This window comes from Dendrobates tinctorius, unplaced genomic scaffold (genome assembly GCF_039654945.1).
Source record: "Dendrobates tinctorius isolate UK_male_01 unplaced genomic scaffold, ASM3965494v1 ptg000126l, whole genome shotgun sequence".
Lineage (NCBI taxonomy): Eukaryota > Metazoa > Chordata > Amphibia > Anura > Dendrobatidae > Dendrobates > Dendrobates tinctorius.
This window is the reverse complement of record NW_027361794.1, coordinates 22,160,233-22,179,873: the sequence shown is the minus strand read 5'-3', so window position 1 is coordinate 22,179,873 and position 19,641 is coordinate 22,160,233. Positions and strand designations below refer to the sequence as shown.

At 43.4% G+C, this 19,641-nt stretch overlaps 1 protein-coding gene across 8 annotated transcripts in view; it reads right to left on the bottom strand.

The window, feature by feature from the left end:
* Positions 1-19,641, bottom strand: part of LOC141047087 (uncharacterized) — a 503,667-nt gene that overhangs the window by 454,481 nt on the left and 29,545 nt on the right. For 6 of the 8 annotated variants that reach the window (XM_073542037.1, XM_073542036.1, XM_073542038.1 and 3 more), the window contains exons 2-5: positions 11,663-11,815; positions 11,356-11,535; positions 11,149-11,272; positions 10,971-11,065 (exon numbers count right to left, since the gene is read on the bottom strand). In XM_073542037.1, the coding sequence (XP_073398138.1) occupies positions 10,971-11,065; positions 11,149-11,272; positions 11,356-11,535; positions 11,663-11,740 (477 nt within the window). In that variant the 5' untranslated portion in view covers positions 11,741-11,815. Of the gene's footprint in view, positions 1-10,970; positions 11,066-11,148; positions 11,273-11,355; positions 11,536-11,590; positions 11,816-19,641 lie in introns of those variants that run through there. The other 2 variants (XM_073542039.1, XM_073542040.1) reach the window with 2 other exon arrangements.

Here is a 19,641-nt window from a genome sequence, read left to right as displayed (position 1 = left end):
GTTTACCCTCAATTCCTTCATCTAAATCATTGATAAAGATGTTGAACAATACAGGGCCCAGGACAGAGCCCTGTGGTACCCCACTTGAGACATTCTTCCAACTGGATGTGCAGCCATTTATGACCACTCTTTGGGTCCGATCACTAAGCCAGTTATGAATCCACCTAACAGTTGCCTTGTCCATTCCATACTTAGTCATTTTTTCAATAAGAATTGTATGAGAGACTTTGTCAAATGCTTTGCTGAAGTCAAGATATACTATATCTACAGCATTTCCTTGATCCACCCAATCAGTGATACCATCATAGAAGGAAATTAAGTTAGTCTGACATGACTTATTAGTTACAAACCCATGCTGACTCTGTTTAATCACTTCCTTCTTATCCAGGTATTGACATACATGTTGTTTAATAATTTGTTCAAAGATCTTTCCTGGTATAGAAGTCAGACTCACCGGCCTATAGTTGCCTGGGTCCACCTTCTTCCCCTTTTTGAAGATAGGAACAACATTTGCTCTTCTCCAGTCTTCTGGCACTTCTCCTGTTCTCCAAGAATTTTCAAAGATTATGGAGAGGGGTTCAAAAATTTCTTCTGCCATCTCCTTCAGTACTCTGGGGTGTAATTCATCTGGACCTGGAGACTTGAATTCATTTAGGTTAGCTAAGTGTTTCCTCACTATCTTTCTGTTTATAGATATCCTGGATTCTTCTATTCCCTTAATAGGACAGTGAATAACAGTTGATGTTACATTTCCTTTCTGAGAGAAAACAGAGGCAAAATAGGAATTTAAAAGTTCAGTCTTCTCAACATCCTGTCTTACCATTTCATCATTTTCATCCTGTAAAAATCCTATAGCATCTTTGACTTTTCTTTTACTTTTGACATATCCCCAAAATCCTTTAATATTGCTTTTGACATCTCTTGCAAGCCTCAATTCATTTTCAGCTTTAGCTAATCTGATTTGTGCCCTGCAGGTTCTGCAGACAGCATTATATTCTTCTTTAGATATGCCTCCCTCTTTCCATTTTATAAACATTTTTTTCTTCCTTTTTAGCATGTGCTTAAGTTCTGTGTTCATCCATCCTGGTTTCCTTAAATGCTTCCTATTCTTCCCTCTTTTCGGAATTGTTAACAACTGTGCTTTGAGAATTTCATTTTTCAAGATTTCCCATCCTTCCTGGACATTTTTGTCTTTAAGGATATCCAGCCATATCCAGCTTTTTAATCATGGTTATCATAAATTTTGACATTTTGTCTCCATGAGCAAATACCCTGTGTTTCCATCTAGTATAAATTTTTATTGAGTCTTTGTTTAGTAAGTCTCTAAGAGATTGTCTCTTCTGTGAGAGGAGAGCTAAGGCATCAGGGTCCAGTGTCATTCTATGATCTCGTTCTAGTGTTTGGATCTCTTTATAAAGAGTGTCGGTTTTTTCTTTTCTGCTTTTATTCTTGTGCGAGGCCATAGAAATAAATTCACCTCTTATTACGGCCTTGTGAGCCTCCCAGATAGTAGAAAATTGAATATTTTCACTCAAGTTGATCTCAAAGTACTCTTGAATTTTCTTTATTTTATTTCTGGAGGGTTCATCTGCAATTAAAGTTTCGTTTAACCACCAAAGAATTATTATTTGGTCTATGGCCTATCATAAGTTTATTAAGATGGAGTGGTCGGAGAGAACGTTCAGAATTTTTTGTGAGTCTTTCAAAAGTAAGGACATCTGGAATGGGATAAAAAGATAGTCAATTCTACTATAAGACGATTGCGCTTGTGAGAAATGTGAAAAGTCTCGTACAGTGGGGTGGAGAAATCTCCAAGTATCAATCAGTTGGTTTAGATGTAGGGTTGTTTGGATGCGTGTTAGTGCATTCTTAGGAACACTAGATTTCCCAGTAGAGGAGTCTATTGGTGGTTCAAGAGGAACATTCAGGTCACCTCCCAGGATCAAAGTGCCCTCTAGAAATTGACTTGTCTCTCTCATAATTCTTTAAAACCTGGTGTCTTGTTTTGTGTTGGGGGCATATACACATCCTATCGTGACCAGTTTGTGTGCCAACTTCCCCTTTATGAAAATATATCTACCATCTCTGTCATGAACCATGTTGATATAATGAAATGGTGTATTTTTTGCTAGAGCGATGGCCACTTCCCTCACCTTCCTGGAAGAAAACGAGTGGAACCATGTATTATAGTAGTGTTTCTCAAAACTCGGGGTTTTTTCCTGTATAAAGTGGGTCTCCTGCAGGAGTGCAATGTCAGTCCCCAATTTCTTAATATGTGCCAATACCTGAGCTCTTTTAATTGGCGCGTTCAGACCTCTTACGTTGCATGATGCTATTGTCGTTTCTTGCATACGATCAGCCATGTCGGGTCAGTGGGCGCCGGGGCTCAGGACAAGATGAAAGGTGATTCGTCGATGGACATGGAAAAGGTTGGGGAGGGGAAGAGAGAAAGGTAAAAGACAAAAACATTAGCATACATTCAACAAAAAGGGCTTGTTGCCCTGAATTAACAACTTTCTTTGTAATAAGCAAAATTACAAATACCACTGTAATACCCATCAGGGAGTGTAAAGGAGAAAACATGACAATTTTTCAATTTGTTCCATATGTTAACTAGGCAGTCACTGTGGATCAGCTTAAAGGATCCATACAGAGATCTTTAGGAGACAAGGATCCCTAATTCAATCGCTGGACGAATGCTGCTTCCCTGCTTGTCTTTTTCTGCTTCTTTGTTCTTTAGAGTTGCTCGCTCTTCTCCAGGGTTCTTGCAATGGTAGATCCAGAAGACTGAAATTAGTGCGGGCGAGACGAAGATCAGGCAGCGAGTCGAGTTGAATACTCAGCTCTGCACATACTTTGGCAATGTCGGAAGATGACTTAACTGTAAATCTCTTGCCATCTGCTGTGATGAATAGACCGAACGGGAAAAGCCATCTGAAAGGGAACTGTCTCTGCTTGAGGGCGTCCGTAAAGGGTTTCAATAAGAATCTCTTAGACAAGGTTGATGTTGCCAGATCCTGGAAAACACGAATTGTAGAGCCTTTATATTCCAGAGAGCTTAGTGTCCTTGTCTTTTTCAGAATTTTCTCTTTCATGCGGAAGTCCAGAATTGTGCAAATTATATCTCTAGGGAATTCTGATTGTTTGGGCTTGGGTTTTAGTGCCCTATGTGCTCTCAAGAATTAATATCTTTACTTCTTCTGTGTCCAGCATAGGCAGAAAGAGTTCATAAAGAATGGCTGGTACATCCTCTAGGTCGGTCGCCTCCAGCACTCCCCGGACTCTGAGATTGTTTCTTCTGTTCCTATTTTCAATATCTTCCATTGCAGTATAGAGGGAATTGATATGATCTTCCTGTTGCTGAAGGGCCGTTTTTAGATCCCCAGCGAAGGCGGACAGCTTCGACTGCGCCTCCTCCAGCTCCTCCACTCTGCTGCCAATCTGCTGAATGTCCTTTTTAATTGTAGATAAATCTTTCGCAAGGGGGGCCAAGGCTGAGGACAAAATACTTTTAATGAAGCTTCTAGAAATAGGTTTATCCGAGTCCGCAAAGTCAGAAGGATCCTCCTGCGATTCCTCCAAATCTGGGTCATCACCTGGGTCCTTATACTGTGATGGCCCCTGTTTAGGTCCACTTTGTTTTGTGATAAATTTTTCCATCTTTTTGGTTGTTTGTGACCCCCTATTAGCGTTTGTGTCAGCTGATCTACCAATCTTGACCATGGTCCGTTTTTGCTGAAAAAAAGACTGGTGATGTAGTAAGTTTCGCCACTAAAAACCGTGGGCAGGTATCCGGACTGTTAAATATAATATCTCTCGGTAGAAGTGGGACGAGAGATCGGAGAGATTTCTCAGCTGACACTTTCCAAATGCACCACTAGATGGGCATCACTCCCCTTTTCCTCACAAGCTTTTCAGTGGCCTAGCCACTAGTGTACTTTATAGCATAGATAAGAAAGAAAATAATAAAATAATTGTCTAACAGCAGCTTGGCGGTTCATTCAACAGTGAGCATTATTTTATGAGAGAGAAAGTAGCTTCCCTATGTCTCGTGGGAGTCGCAGGTCTCCCCATCTACATGGAACTTTCATATATGTACCTCCCCGGTGGGCATAATGTCAGTTCTTTAAATCATGACAGGAATGGAAAGACTGAGCGGTTATTCAGAGAAATAGTGCTTAACAAAGCAGAGATAGGTGTCGTGCATAGCGTTGCCTCTAATAAATGTTGAAAATGAATGCTCTTATTTGGAACTTCCAGCTATGATCGCTGCTGCATATATCTTCCTCCAGGGGAGGGGGAGAGCAACTGTTGCTGGGGTGAGTGGGCTTTATATAGTGCCGTGAAAATACAAGTCAATTTGGCATCAGGGCCTAATGCTGGGTCTATTAGTGGGTCCCAGCGGCACCTGTTTCTTCCCACTTAACTCAGGCAGATTGTCGCCCCTCTGCTTCACCCACCTAGTGGATGTTGGTCAATCCTCTGTTTCTGCTCCTCTGTAAAGGCTGCGTGCAGGCAGAGCTCAGGTCAGTAATAGGAGCAGGGATGTTACTCACCCACAGTAGGGAAGGACGAGGGATCTTCTTGTCTATAGCTGTGAAAGCAGCCTGGCAGCCATATTGGGATCTTATTATCTTCTGTGATGAATATCTTTGGATTAAATGGTCCAGGGGTCTGAGTTAGGTCTCAAAATGTTCCAGGGGAGATAGGGAAGAATCCTATGGTGAATTGGAACCTCAAAGTCCGCTTTTGAGTTGCTTTTCAGGGAAATCTTGTGGGAGCTCCAGACTCCTGCCTCCTCACATGGCAAGAGCTAGGCCACGCCCCCAGGGTACGTCTTTTTGACGAAGATACGCCATCACCTCCAGCATCACTTTGGTGAAGATTCTCGGTGCTTTAGAGAGACCGAAAGACATGGCCGTATACTGAAAATGACAAATCTCGCCTTCGAATGTCATTGCGACCCTCAGGTACCTTTGGTACCTGTCATGGATAGGGAGATGATAGTAAGCATCTTTTAGGTCAATGCCTGCCATAAAACAATTTGGAAAGAGAAGCCTAATGGTGGGCCTGATCGACTCCATCTTAAACTTATAATTTTGATAAACGCATTAAGTTTTTTTCAGATTTATGATTGATCTAACGTATCATCAGGTTTGGGAACTAAAAATAAAGGAGAGTAGAATCCTCTACTCTCTTGTCCCTCTGGGACTTTTACTAAGACCCTCCCGGGTAGTAACTTTCTATTTCGAGGGCTTCTTGTTGTATTGGTAGATTAAGGGATATTATTGCTTCCCACTTTGGAGCAAAGAGTTTTCAGTCTACCCCCTACTGAGGAAACTGACTGTTCAGTATTTATTTATTTTCCTGAATCCTGCGCATCTCATTGATCTTTCCATTTGCTTCCCCTTTCAAATGGCCGCCTTTAAGGCTAAGTGCACACGTTGCAGAAAATTTCTGCTCAAAAACCTGAATCCCTTCCCAGAAACCGCACCTATTTTTCCGCGGTGGTTTTTGAGCATTTTTGATGCGTTTTTTCCCGCAGCGGTTTCAAACCGCATGGAAGAAGCCAAAAACGCAGAAAAATCCGCAAAATTAATTAGCATGCTGCGGTTTTTACCGCGATGCGTTTTTTTCGCGGTAAAAAGCGCATCAATGTGCACAAAAAGTGCAAAATGCATAGAAATGACTGGGAAGCTTATTTTTAGTGGTTTTATAGTGAAAACCGCAGTAAAAACCGCTAAAAAAACGCTGTGTGTGAACACAGCCTTAAAGGTTCTCCCTTGCACAGGATCGCGCAGATCTTAGATTTTGATTGCGCGTCGCCCTTCCAGCTTTCCATCCATAGTGTCCGCCTGGCACTATTAACAAGACCGCCGACCTTGCTGCTAAATGTAGGGTGTCTGTGGATGCATCGGCCATGAAGGCTGCTGCTCCTCTAATTAACGGAAAAGCGGCACGCAGCCTTTCCCTCGACACTTCCTGCTCGATCTGTTGGTTCAAGTGGTCTAACCAAACGAGCATTGATCTGGCGGTGCATGCGCTGGCTACTGCTGGTTTAAAATTGCCCAATAGGCAGAGTATGTTTTGCGCACTCACCCAGTGAAGCTTACGGTACCGGATCAGATGGCTGAGGAGCAGTCCTGGCGTTACTTCTGCGAGTGGTGTCTGTAGATCCTCTGCCAGAGCGGTCTCGGGAGGCACCGCCACCTGCAGAATCCCCCATCTCCAGGGGATGACATGATTTTTCACCGCCGTCTCCCCTGCGGCGTTCGTTAAAATAGACACTTATATAAGTATTTTCCCTTTTTTTCCCCGACCCCGAAGTTCTGCCACTTCTGGGTCCAATCGCGTGCTTCGCTCCCGCACAGCGCTAGTGGCTATCCTGCACCTCAGCCATTATGCCCCGGAAGCTCACCCATTACTTCCGGTGCCTGGAGCATCGACGTCAGGTGGCATATGCGCAGGCCCGCTCTATACACCGGGCCGCGTCCCCTGGCCCTGGAAAGCGGCCGGTTTTTTTTTGTGCCACTGGCGCTCTTACCCCTTCCAGTACGGCAGCTCCTCCAAGTCCCAGAGCCGCCGCTGGGCATCGGCGCTCCATGCAGCCTCTCTCGACGTGCTCCTAAGCGAGACCGGGTGGCCCCTCCCGGACCCGGTCATCGCTCCAGACCATCCACCAGACGAGGGGGGAGCCATCTAATGGAATTCCCCCCGATGCTGCTTCTGGACCGCAGCCCCTGCCGTTCTCACAGATACTGCACAGGCGGCGTGCATTGGCCCAGGTATGTCTTCTTAAGGATTCTTCCTGAGGTTCCCCTGGGAACAGGAAACCAAAACTGAGGAGGAGAGGCGGACCACCCCCTTTTATGTCTCTGTAGGTTTCCTGTTCCTTTGGGGAGGACCCCGCTACCTCCAGTGGGTGCTGTCGTGGCGAAGGGTAAAAGTCAATACATGGCCTTAATGAGCCATCTTTCTTGGCCACAAAAAAACCCCAGCACCTAAAAGGTGAAGAGGATGGTCTAATATGACCCTTCTCCAACAACTCCTTAATATAAGATCGCATAGCATCATGTTCAGGTACAGATAAGTTGAAAAGCCGACCCATGGGAAATTTACAACTGGGTACTAACTCGATCGCGCAATTATAACTCCTATGAGGAGGCAAAGACGTGGACTTACTCTCACTAAATACATCAGAAAAATCAGCGAAATAGTCAGTAACATCATGAAACTGGGGAGAGGTGGAGAAAACAGGAGTGTCACTAAGAACACATTGACAATCCCAACTAACTAAGACACAGATTTCCAATCCAAAACAGGATTGTGGGTCTGCAATCAAGGAAAACCCAATACAATAATGTCATGTAAATTATGCACCACTAAAAAAATTTACAATTCTCTTGGTGGTCCGGGGCTACCCGCATTATCACCTGGGTCCAAAACTGGGGTTTATTCTCCGCCAAAGGGGTAACATCAATACCCCTTAAAGGAATAGGAGTCTGCAGGGATACCATGGGAAAACCACAACGTTTGGCAAAGTCAAAATTCATCAGGCTCAGGGCTGCTCCTGAATCAACAAAAGCCTTAGCAGAAAATGAAGACAAGGAGCAGATCAAGGAAACCACCAAAAGGAATTTAGGCTGTACACTGCCTACAGTAAATGAGTGAGCAAAACGTTTTTCCTGCTTAGGGCAGAGAGAAATAGCATGAGAGGCGTCCCCACAAAAGAAGCATAACTTATTACGCCTTCTAAACTCTTGACGTTGCGCCCTAGAAAATACCCTATCACATTGCATGGGCTCAGAAGTTTGTTAGAAAGGCAGCACTGCCTCTCGCATAGTTTTACGTTCACATAAACATCGATCAATTTGAATGGCTAATGATATAGAGTCGTTAAGACCAAAGGGGACAGGAAATCCCACCATAATATCTTTTACGGTTTCTGCCAGACCTTTCCGAAAAGAAAGGTGCTAAGGCATCGTCGCTCCATTTAGTAAGGACCGCCCACTTTCAAAATTTTTGACAATATAACTCTGCCGCATCCTGACCCTGGTTCAATGCCAATAAAGTTTTCTCAGCTTCATCAATAACATTCGGTTGATCATACAACAACCCCAGAGCTTGAAAAACGCATCCACATTAGCCAGATTAGGCTCCCCAGGTGTCAGAGAAAAAGCCCAGTCCAGGGGGTCGCCACGCAACAGGGAGATGACAATTTTAACCTGCTGCACCGAGTTCCCCGAGTAGTTAAGTTTCAAGGCAAAAAACAGTTTACAATTATTCTTAAAGTTCAAAAACTTATACCGATTCCCAGAAAATACATCAGGAGTAGGGATTTTTGGTTCTACAGCAGATGATTGAGCGAGATAGGCAGATATTCCCCAGACTTCAGCAGCGAGCTGCTCAACACGATCGGACAATTGCTTAGTCTCCATTAAAGAAAAAATCCTCCTACGGCCCCCAGAGAAAGAGAAGAAAAAATATTTTTAAAAAATTCTGACACTTTTTTTTTTTACAATTTTTCCCTTCTTTAGAGTACCCTAGAATCTACAGTTTAGGCCGGTGATTCTGTTATGAATGGGTCACCAAGGAGGATAGCCAGGGAATAAGCTAGGCAACCAGAAAGGTTGGTAACTTTGCAGATTGCAGACCCCTAAACCTAACAACACAACTCGAAGTAGCCGTGGGACATGCCTACGATGTCCTAGACGCCTCGGCACAGCCAAAATAGTTAACTAAGCCTAAAGCAAGAAAGGGGAAAGCTAAACTGCCCCGGAGTAGAACCCCAAAGGAATAGATAGCCCTCAAACATATTGCCGGTGAGACAAGATGAAGCACAAACACAGGCAGAAAATAGAGTGAGCAAATGATGGGGCCCAAACTGTCTAGATAGAACAGGACAGGAAAGATACTGTCTGCAATCACGCAAAAACCCTAAAAAATCCAACACGTCTGATATGCAAAAATACTGGAGGCCACACAACCTCTCCCCCACTAGATTAGCATTCTGGTGTGAACTGGAAGCAAAGCAAAAGATACTGATATAACAGGGGATTAGCAATACTGAACAGACTGACATAAGCTGTGACATATGGAGCAGGGTCCAGCACCGATCCCAGCAGGAAACAATGCTGAACCCACATAGCAAAGCAGAAAGCAGAGAAAGGCAAAAACTGGATCAAATGTAAAAGATTCCAGCAAACAAATAACTTATCTGAACGATGCAGGACCAAGCAGGGGACAAGCAAACTTCAAAATGCACAGGAAGAAAACCAAATCACCAGGATCAACTGAGGGAAGCTTGCTCACTTACATCTTCCCAGTCTGCAACACCTGACCTTCACTCATCCTCTTCAGGTGATTGACTTCTGTCAACCCAACCAGCGCCACTACCCGAACACAACACAACACTGAATGACAATCAATTTCACATGCTGTTGTGCAAATGGAATAGACAACAGATGGAAATTGGCAATTATCAAGACACACTCAATAAAGGAGTGGTTCTGCAGTTGGGGACCACAGACCACAGCTTGCATTGATGTGCCATCCTGGATGAGCTGCACTACCTGAGACACTTGTGTGGGCTGTAGAGTCCGTCTCATGCTACCACAAGCGTGAAAGCACAGCAAACATTCAAAAGTGACCAAAACATCAGTCAGAAAGCATTGGTACTGAGATGTGGTCTGTGGTCCCCACCTGCAGAACCACTCCTTTATTGGGTGTGTCTTGATAATTGCCAATAACTTCCATCTACTGTCTATTCCATTTGCACAACAGCATGTGAAATTGATTGTCAATCAGTGTTGCTTCCTCAGTGGACAGTTTGATTTCACAGAAGCTTGATTTAATTGGCGTTATATTCTGTTTGAGTGTTCCCTTTATTTTTTTGAGCAGTGTAATATATATATATACACACACATACATACACACACACACAGTTGTGGCCAAAAGTATTGACACCCCCCGCAATTCTGTCAGATAATACTGAGTTTCTTCCTGAAAATGATTGCAAATACAAATTCTTTGGTATTATCTTCATTTAATTTGTCTTAAATGAAAAAACACAGAGAATTGTCCTAAAGCCAAATTGGATATAATTCCACACCAAACATAAAAAAGAGGGTGGACAAAAGTATTGGCATTGTTCGAAAAATCATGTGATGCTTCTCTAATTTGTGTAATTACCAGCACCTGTAACTTACCTGTGGCACCTAACAGGTGTTGGCCATAACTAAATCACACTTGCCACCCTCTTTTTTATGTTTGGTGTGGAATTACATCCAATTTGGCTTTAGGACAATTCTTTTTGTGTTTTTTCATTTAAGACAAATTAAATGAAGATAATACCAAAGAATTTGTGTTTGCAATCATTTTCAGGAAGAAACTGAGTATTATCTGACAGAATTGCAGGGGTGTCAATACTTTTGGCCACAACTGTATGTATATATATATATATATATATATATATATATATATATAGTTAGTATGGGTTGTACTCGCTCAGGTGCGATGGGAGGACAACAGGAGGCACGTTCCTTTAAACGTTCATGTAGGTTTATTGCTTCATAAACCCCAAAAACACAAACAGAAAATAAACAGCCTTTAGATTAGGCAAAGCAAAGTACAAATGTCTATAGCAGGGCTCTGCTACGCCAAGCCTGTGGGCACATAGGATGGGATAATGTCCAGGGGGCAGTACTATGGGAACATTAGAAAATGGGGGAAGGCAGTACTGTGCGAACAGATTAATATGGGTCAAATATTCACCCTGAAACAAATAATGTAAAAGTCACAGACAGAAGGAGAAGTCACATCTATAATCAGCTCTAATCCTGCCACCTCCACCGTTCTCATTACACAAGTATAAAACATAATACTGGTGAAAAAACCAAGACTGAGCACAAGACCTTCACAGATGTCTACACATCAAATGGAAAATCTCATGACACCTTCTCTCTATCTACCTGATGATTCTGAGGAACATTGGGATCTTCTTGTTTATAGTCCTGTAGAAGAGGATGGGGACATCTCTCTGGTGTTGTGATCTTACTGGATAGAACTGGAGGAAATACATACAGGGACTGAATTCATTCATAACATATAGATAATTATAGGCCATGTGTATTTATTCCTGTCTATTACCTGGTGATGTGAGGGGCTGGGGAACCTCCATCATGACATCCTTGTACAGATCTTTGTGTCCTTCTAAATACTCCCACTCCTCTATGGAGAAATAGACGGCGACATCCTGACACCTTATAGGAACCTGACACATACAATGATACCGTCATCCCCCCGATCCCTTCATAGTGTTACTGTATAATGTCCCAGCATTCCCAGCAGTGTCACCTCTCCAGTCAGCAGCTCAATCATCTTGTAGATGAGTGCTAGGATTTTCTGGTCACTGATGTCCTCATGGATCAGAGGGTGAGGTGGAGGCCCCGTGATTGGGCTCAAGGGTCTTCCCCATCCCTCAGACACAGGGTTCTGACAGGGTTCACTAGAGGTCTTCTTCACTACTGTGTAATCCTGGTTATGGAGAGACAGTAATAAATCTTACTACAGACATTTATAGAATCCTCACCTCTCCAGTTCTGTTCATCTGTTATTCCCATAGAGAAGAATGATGTAATGTGATGTCATCAGAATCTCTCACCTCTACAGTAACCTGGAAGAGGATCTCTAGGGTGAGGTGTAATATCCTCTCCGCAATCTTGTCTCTGTCCATATCCATCTTTGATGGGTAAATCAGGAAAATTCTATTATCTCAGTGAAGATCTTCACTGAGAGGAACCGATATTGTAGAGACCTGAATGGGAAGAAGATGAGCTGATGTCACATCTAAAAATCCTGTGTAATAATACAATTACTGGAGATAATAAGGGAAACATGAGATTTATTATTTTACAGGATTTAGTTTCCTTCTTTACATCTACTAATAAAACCTATATATTTAGGCCACAGACAACAAGCAATTTCTCCCTCGGAGTCGGCAGCTGAATACGGTTCTCATAGACTCATCTTCCATAACGCTAATTCTCGTCTCATTTACCGACACTGGAATCGGCATTAGCAATACTGCAGGAGATATTCATTACACGGGACAGGAGAAATAACTACTTCATGATGAGGACGACATCTTCATCTTCTACTACGGCTCTAGAAACATATTTGGCCAGAGTCCGTCACTGACTCCATCCCCACCGACCGTCTATATGAAGGTTTCCCGTCTTCCCCGCACTGTAATCTTCTATCACGTTAGATCTCAGGTCTGATTCACATACAGAACTTTGAGGCTTTTATAAAAGCTATTTTTGTTTGCACAAACACCGTGGACAGAAATGACCTGATCCCAAAGTCTCCATGTACAGTGTCTTAGGCTATGTACCCACGTTAGCGTTTAAGACCTGACACAAAACCGGACTCCTTCCCAGAAAACGCGCAAAACCCGCGCGTTTTTGATGCGTTTTTTTCCGCGTGTCTTCTGGACTCACAGAAAATAGCTAAAAACGCGGACTTATGCGTTTTTAGCCGCTCAGTGTTTCCTTTGTGGAAAAAAATGCATCAATTTGCACAAAAACACCAAAATGTATTAAAATGAATGGGATGCTTAATTTAAGCGTTTGTGAAGTGTCCGATCCGGCACAAACGCTTCAAAAATGCTGAAAAATAACGCAACGTGGGTACACAGCCTTATGGGATTTATTTCTGGCCTTAGGCTTTCCTATATTATAGGAAATACACCAGAACAAAACAGAAAATGTTTCAAATGAAAATTGGCCAACATTTCTTGCAAAAATTAAAAAACAAAAATAAAAAAGCAGAAGACACATTTTTATTATTTAACAATTGAAACTTTTTTTTTTAAAAAAATTAACGCGTTTGCGCCCCAGAACATAGATGTACACGCCAGGGATGGCACAGGTGCAGCTGCAACAAAACCCCTGGCAGTTTCATGATTGGAATACAAGGCTAGAAGGATAGAACTTATTTACAAGAAACAGACTTGATAAACGAGGAGGAGGTGTCGCAATGAATGTTTGAAATGCGTATATCTGCACAGAGATTGAAGCTTCAGAGACTGGGAGTTCTGTGGAAACTGGGTAAGAATACAAGGACAGAACAATGGAAAGGACACCATTGTAGGCATTTACTACAGGCCGCCTGTGCAAGCTGAAGATATGAATGAACTCTTTATGCATCAAATGGTCAAGTTCTCCCAAAAATATGACATAGTGGTCATTGGAGATTTCTACTATCCAGACATTTGTTGGGAATCTCTCTCAGGCAAAACTAACAGGTCAAGCAAGTTCTTATCCTCTCTTGCTGACAACTTTATCTTCCAAAAGGTAGGGGAGAAAACAAGGGGATCTGCTACCTTGGATCTAATCCTTATAAAACAGGGAGGAAATGGTTGAGGAGGTAATAGTGGCTGAGACCCTAGGAGGTTGCGCCATGAATTTTGGATAACTAGAGGAGGAAGATCTGTGAAGACTCAGACTTCAATGTTAGATTTTAGAAAGGCAGATCTTAAGGGACTCAGAAAGAGAATTGGAGGGATCCAGTAGCTGAATATCCTTAAGGACAAAAATGTCCAGGAAGGATGGGAAATCTCAAAAACTTAGATTCTCAAAGCACAATCATTAACAATTCCAAAAAGAGGGAAGAATAGGAAGCATTTAAGGAAACCAGGATGGATGAACACAGAACTTAAACACATGCTAAAAAGGAAGAAAGAAATGGTTATCAAACGGATAGAGGGAGGCACATCTAAAGAAGAATATAAAGCGGTCTGCAGAAGCTGCAGGGCACGAATCAGACTAGTAAAGCTGACAATGAATTAAGGCTTGCAAAAGATGTCAAAAGCAATAAAAAAGGATTTTGGGGATATGTCACAAGTAAAACAAAAGTCAAAAATGCTGAAGGATTTTAACAGAAAGAAAATGAAATGGTAAGAAAGGATGTCGAGAAAGCCGAACTTTTAAATTCCTATTTTGCATCTGTTTTCTCTCAGAAAGGAAATGTAACATCAAATGATCTTCGATGTCCTTTTAAGGAAATAGAAGAATCCAGGATATCTATAAACAGAAAGATAGTGAGGAAACACTTAGCTAACCTAAAAGAATTCAAATCTCCAGGTCCAGATGAATTACACCCCAGCGTACTGAAGGAGATAGCAGAAGAAACTTTTGAACCACTCTGTCATGATCTGCTTAGTTCATGGGATTAGGTAGTTCAGAGGTTAATCTGGATGGCCTCACTCTAAGATTCTGGGAGGCTTTTCATAGCCTCATTGTGGACTCATTCCTTGTCGCTTATACTCAGATCCTTGGCCGAGTGTTTGAGACCCTGGTGTGCTTTGTGACTGATACTTTATGCTTGTTTGGTTTTGACCCGGTTCTGTCCCTGTTACGAGTTCTGCCTGTTCCTTTTGTACTGCGTTGCCATCTCTGTGTATGACTCATTGCTTGCGTTCTGACTATTCTCTGCTTGTCTCTCTGGTACCGCGCTGCCCTCTGTGTATGACCCCCCCCACTTGTCTGACCTGAGTTCCCCTAATCTTTACTCCAGGATTCCTGTAATAGAATCCTACAGTCATCTACTGCAGCAGGATGCTAAGCCACGCCCCCTGTGGTCACATGATCGTAGGTCCTTGTACTCTTTACTACCTTTAGTGTCGCAGGTCCTGTTCTTGGAACTTTCCCTGCAGTTTCGGACCCCGGGCTCTCCCGTAGTCTGGGTGAGTGACCCTGCTCAGCCGCGGCAGTCCGCCGGCACTGACAGGATCCTGATACTCTCCAAAATCATTGAAAATTCTTGGAGAACAGAAGTCCCAGAAGACTGGAGAAAAGCAAATGTTCCTATCTTCAAAAAGGGGAAAAAGGTGGACCTAGGGAACTATAGGCAGGTGAGTTTGACTTCTATACCAGAAAAGATCTTTGAACAAATTAAACATGTATGCAAGTACCTGGATAAGAAAGAAGTGATAAAGCAGAGTAAGCATAGGTTTGTAACTAATAAGTCATGTCAAACTAACTTAATTTCCTTCTATGATAAAATCACTGACTGGGTGGAACAGAGAAATGCTGTAGATATACACTGCTCAAAAAATAAAGGGAACACTCAAACAGAATATAACGCCAAGTAAATCAAACTTCTGTGAAATCAAACTGTCCACTTAGGAAGCAACACTGAATGACAATCAATTTCACATGCTGTTGTGCAAATGGAATAGACAACAGATGGAAATTATTGGCAATTATCAAGACACACTCAATAAAGGAGTGGCTCTGCAGGTGGAGACCATAGACCACATCTCAGTACCAATACTTTCTGGCTGATATTTTGGTCACTTATGAATGTTGGCTGTGCTTTCACACTCACGGTAGCATGAGATAGACTCTACAACCCACACATGTGGCTCAGGTAGTGCAGCTCATCAAGGATGGTACATCAATGCGAGCTGTGGCAAGGTTTGCTGTGTCTGTCATCCTAGTGTCTAGATGCTGGAGACTCTACCAGGAGACAGGCCAGTACACCAGGAGAGGTGGAGGGGTCGTAGGAGGGCAACAACCCAGCAGCATGACCGCTACCTCAGCCGTTGTGCAAGGAGGAACAGGAGGAGCACTGCCAGAACCCTGCAAAATGACCCACAGCAGGACACAAACGTGCATATGTCTGCACAAACAGTTAGAAACCAACTCCATGAGGATGGTCTGAATGCCTGATGTCCACAGATGGGAGCTGTGCTCACAGCCCAACAGCGTGCAGGACACTTGGCATTTACCACAGAACACCAGGATTGGCAAATTCGCCACTGGCACCCTGTGCTCTTCACAGATGAAAGCAGGTTCACACTGAGCACATGTGACAGATGCGAGAGTCTGGAGACGCCGTGGAGAGCAATCTGATGCCTGCATCATCCTTCAGCATGACCTGTTTGACAGTGGGTCGGGAATGGTGTGTGGTGGCATTTCTTTGGAGGGCCGCACAGCCCTCCTTGTGCTCACCAGAGGTAGCCTGACTGCCATTAGGTCCCGAAATGAGATCCTCAGACCCCTTGTGAGACCATACGCTGGTGCGGTTGGCCCTGGATTCCTCCTAATGCAGGACAATGCCAGATCTCATGTGGCTGGAGTGTGCCAGCAGTTCCTGCAAGATGAAGGCATTGAAGCTATGGACTGACCCGCCCATTCCCCTGACCTGAATTGGATTGAGCACATCTTGGGCATCTTGTCTTGCTCCATCCACCAACGGCACGTTGCACCACAGACTGTCCAGGAGTTGGCAGATGCTTTAGTCCAGGTCTGGGAGATCCCTCAGAAGACCATCCACCGCCTCATCAGGAGCATGCCCAGACATTATAGGGAGGTCATACAGGCACGTGGAGGCTACACACACTACTGAGCATCATTTCCTTGCCTTGGTGCATTTCCACTGAAGTTGGATCAGCCTGTAATTTGATTTTCCACTTTGATTTTGAATGTCATTCTAAATCCAGCCCTCCATGAGATATTAATTTTGATATACAGTGATCATTTTTATGTTTTTTGTTCTCAACGCATTCCTCTATGTAATGAATAAAGATTTGCAACTTAAATATTTCATTCAGCGATATCTAGGATGCGGTATTTTAGTGTTTCCTCTATTTTTTTGAGCAGTGTAGTATATCTTGACTTCAGCAAAGCATTTGACAGTGTCTCACACAATCTTTATTGAAAAAAAATGACTAAGTATGGAATGGACAAGTCAACTGTTAGGTGGATTCATTACTGGCTTAGTGATCGGTCCCAAAGAGTGGTCGTAAATGGCTGCACTTCCAGTTGGAAGAATGTCTCAAGTGGGGTACCACAGGGCTCTGTCCTGGGCCCTGTATTGTTCAATATTTTTATCAATGATTTAGATGAAGGAATTGAAGGAAAACTGATTACATTTGCTGATGACACAAAGCTAGGAGGGATAGCTAATACTAGAGACGAGAAAGAGGATTCAAAAGATATAAATAAACTGGAGCACTAGGCAGCAACTAACAGAATGTTTTTTTAGCAGGGAAAAATGCAAAGTACTACATCTAGGCAATAAAAATGAAAAGAGCCTATACAGAATAGGAGGAATAGGGCTAAGCAACAGCACATGTTAAAAATACTTGGGTATACTAAGATCACATACTGAACATGAGTCAACAGTGTGATGCAGCAGCAAAAAAGGCAAATACAATTCTGTGATGTATTAGCAGAAGCATACAGTCTAGATCACGTGAAGTCATTACTGCCCTTAACTCCTCTTTGGTCAGATCTCATCTGGAATACTGTGTCCAGTTTTGGGCACCACATTTTAAAAAAAGACTTCAACAAACTAGTGCAAGTTCAGAAAAGAGCAATCAGAATGTTGACCGGTCTGCAAACCATGTCCTATGAGGAATGGTTACAGGATTTGGGAATGTTTAGCTTGCAAAAAAGAAGACTGAGAGGAGACTTAATAGCGGTCTACAAATATCTCAAGGACTGTCACACTGTAGAAAGATCATCTTTATTCTTTTGCACAAGGAAAGACTAGAAGCAATGGGATGAAACTGAAGGGGAGGAGACACAGATTAGATATTAGAAAAAAACTTTTTGACGGTTAGGGTGATCAATGAGTGGAACAGGCTGCCACAAGAGGTGGCGAGTTCTCCTTTAGTGGAAGTCTTCAAACAGAGGCTGGACATACATCTGTCTGCGATGATTTAGTGAATCTTGCTTTGAGCAGGGGGTTGGACCAGATGGCCCAGGAAGTCCATTTCAATTCTAACATTCTATGATTCAACACTTGCTGCTGTCAAAAGCAAACATGGCATCTAAGAACGTGTGACAGAGTTGGGCTGAATGTCCTCCTCCCCCAAGTACTTGATAGTACGTGGTGGCCTAGTTACTACAATTCTTATGTGCCTAATATTGGTGTCTGGGCCTGCAATGTACGAAGGTCTATTAGGCCAGGTCAGAGGCAGCATTCAATAAGTTACCTTTTAACGCTCCCATACACATTAAGCAAAAGTTACATGAAAGCACTGATTTTAGGGGGGTTTGGGCGACCATAATATGTATTTGGGGACCTCCCGACAGATGATGTCAGGATAGAGAAGTATCTGGCATCCTGAATTTCAGAGGATAATCCGTTAGTCATTCCTGTAAATAATCATCTGCTATAGGAGTCTGGAGGCGACTCTCTCATACAGACCACAGGAAAGCTGGAACATTTGTGTGTATGTGTAAGCAAGTCAGAGCACAGCCATGTAAATATTCTCGTTATTATATATTATCTGTATACCTGAAATGTCATGTGTGTGTTTGCAGCCACATGACAATAGTTAGATTGAGAGTTAGTTAGTTGTAATATCACATAAGGGACACTAGATGGGGGTACCGAGCATAACTGGAGGTAACCTTTTGAAGGGTTAAATTAGAGGAGTGGCTAGCCAGAGACAAAAGGAAGATACATTTTCCCTCATGAGTGAGTTGAGCCTGGGGTAGCCATACTGGACTGTGGAGTACAGCGGATGCCTACAGCAGTAGCCAGCGAGGAAGGTCGCTGGAGGTCCTGCAGTTAGAGACTGGGAACTGCAGGACTAGGGAGACTAATGGAGGAGTCTCAGTGGTTAAGTCAGCTAGCAAAGAAAAGCTGAAGTGACAACCAAGCCAGTCTATGGAAACCAGTCCGTGTCTGGAATTGTCAAGCCAGGGAGGTCAGTGGGTGAGCCCCTGTAGAAGTGTCAGCTGGAGTATGGGAGCTGTGTGAAGTCTAGTGAGCTGCAAATCTAGGACACGAGCAACAGTGCCGTAAAGGGGTGAGCTGTAATGGATAAGGCAGGTACCTTCGTGGGCTGAGGTCGGTCTCAGGAAGAAGGGTCATAGTTCAGTGTTCACTGTGTTCCGTGCCGCTTGCTTGTGTGGTTCATACATGTGTAGCGGAGGCAGGAGTAACATACTGCTGTAGATGAAGACGTATTGCTGTTACCGAGTAAAGAGTCCTGTAGCCATTGTGGATATGCTGTGCCCTGAAGAGAATAAAGCTGAGTTGTTAAAGTTGTTTCCAGCCTCTGCCTGCAGTCAATTGAGTCCTCAAAGTGAACAGCATACCAGAGATGGAATAGCCTCCAGCACAGTGAGTACTGGAGCGACCGCAGAAGCTACCTCCACGGTGGCCGTGGTATTACATTTGGCATAGTCGGCAGGATCTCGCTGCCCAAAATGGCGATGAGACTGCAGCGGAGGTGAAGAAAGGAGAAAGGCTGACAGTGACTGCAGTACCCTATAAAATGCAAATTTAAGCGTGCAGTAATGGGCAAGTGAAGATGATTAAAATACCGATTGTGACTGAAAAAGTGCTGAAAAGTGAGACCAAGAGACTGATTGTGACCAAAGAAGAAGATCTGCAAAGTGACACTGTGAAACCTAAAATGGCGGCGACCAAGATGGAGAATTCTGGCGCCAAAATGGACTGTTCTTGTCAGCAAGGAGCACTTCGTGGGCGTGACAGCGTCTGGATGGTGCCAAATGTGAGCTGTCATTGTCAGGTCCGCCCTTGGAAGGAGTGGTATGTGCAGCAACCTTTCCCCCTGAATGCTGAGAAGTGGGAGGAGAGACCGGAGAGAGCTCC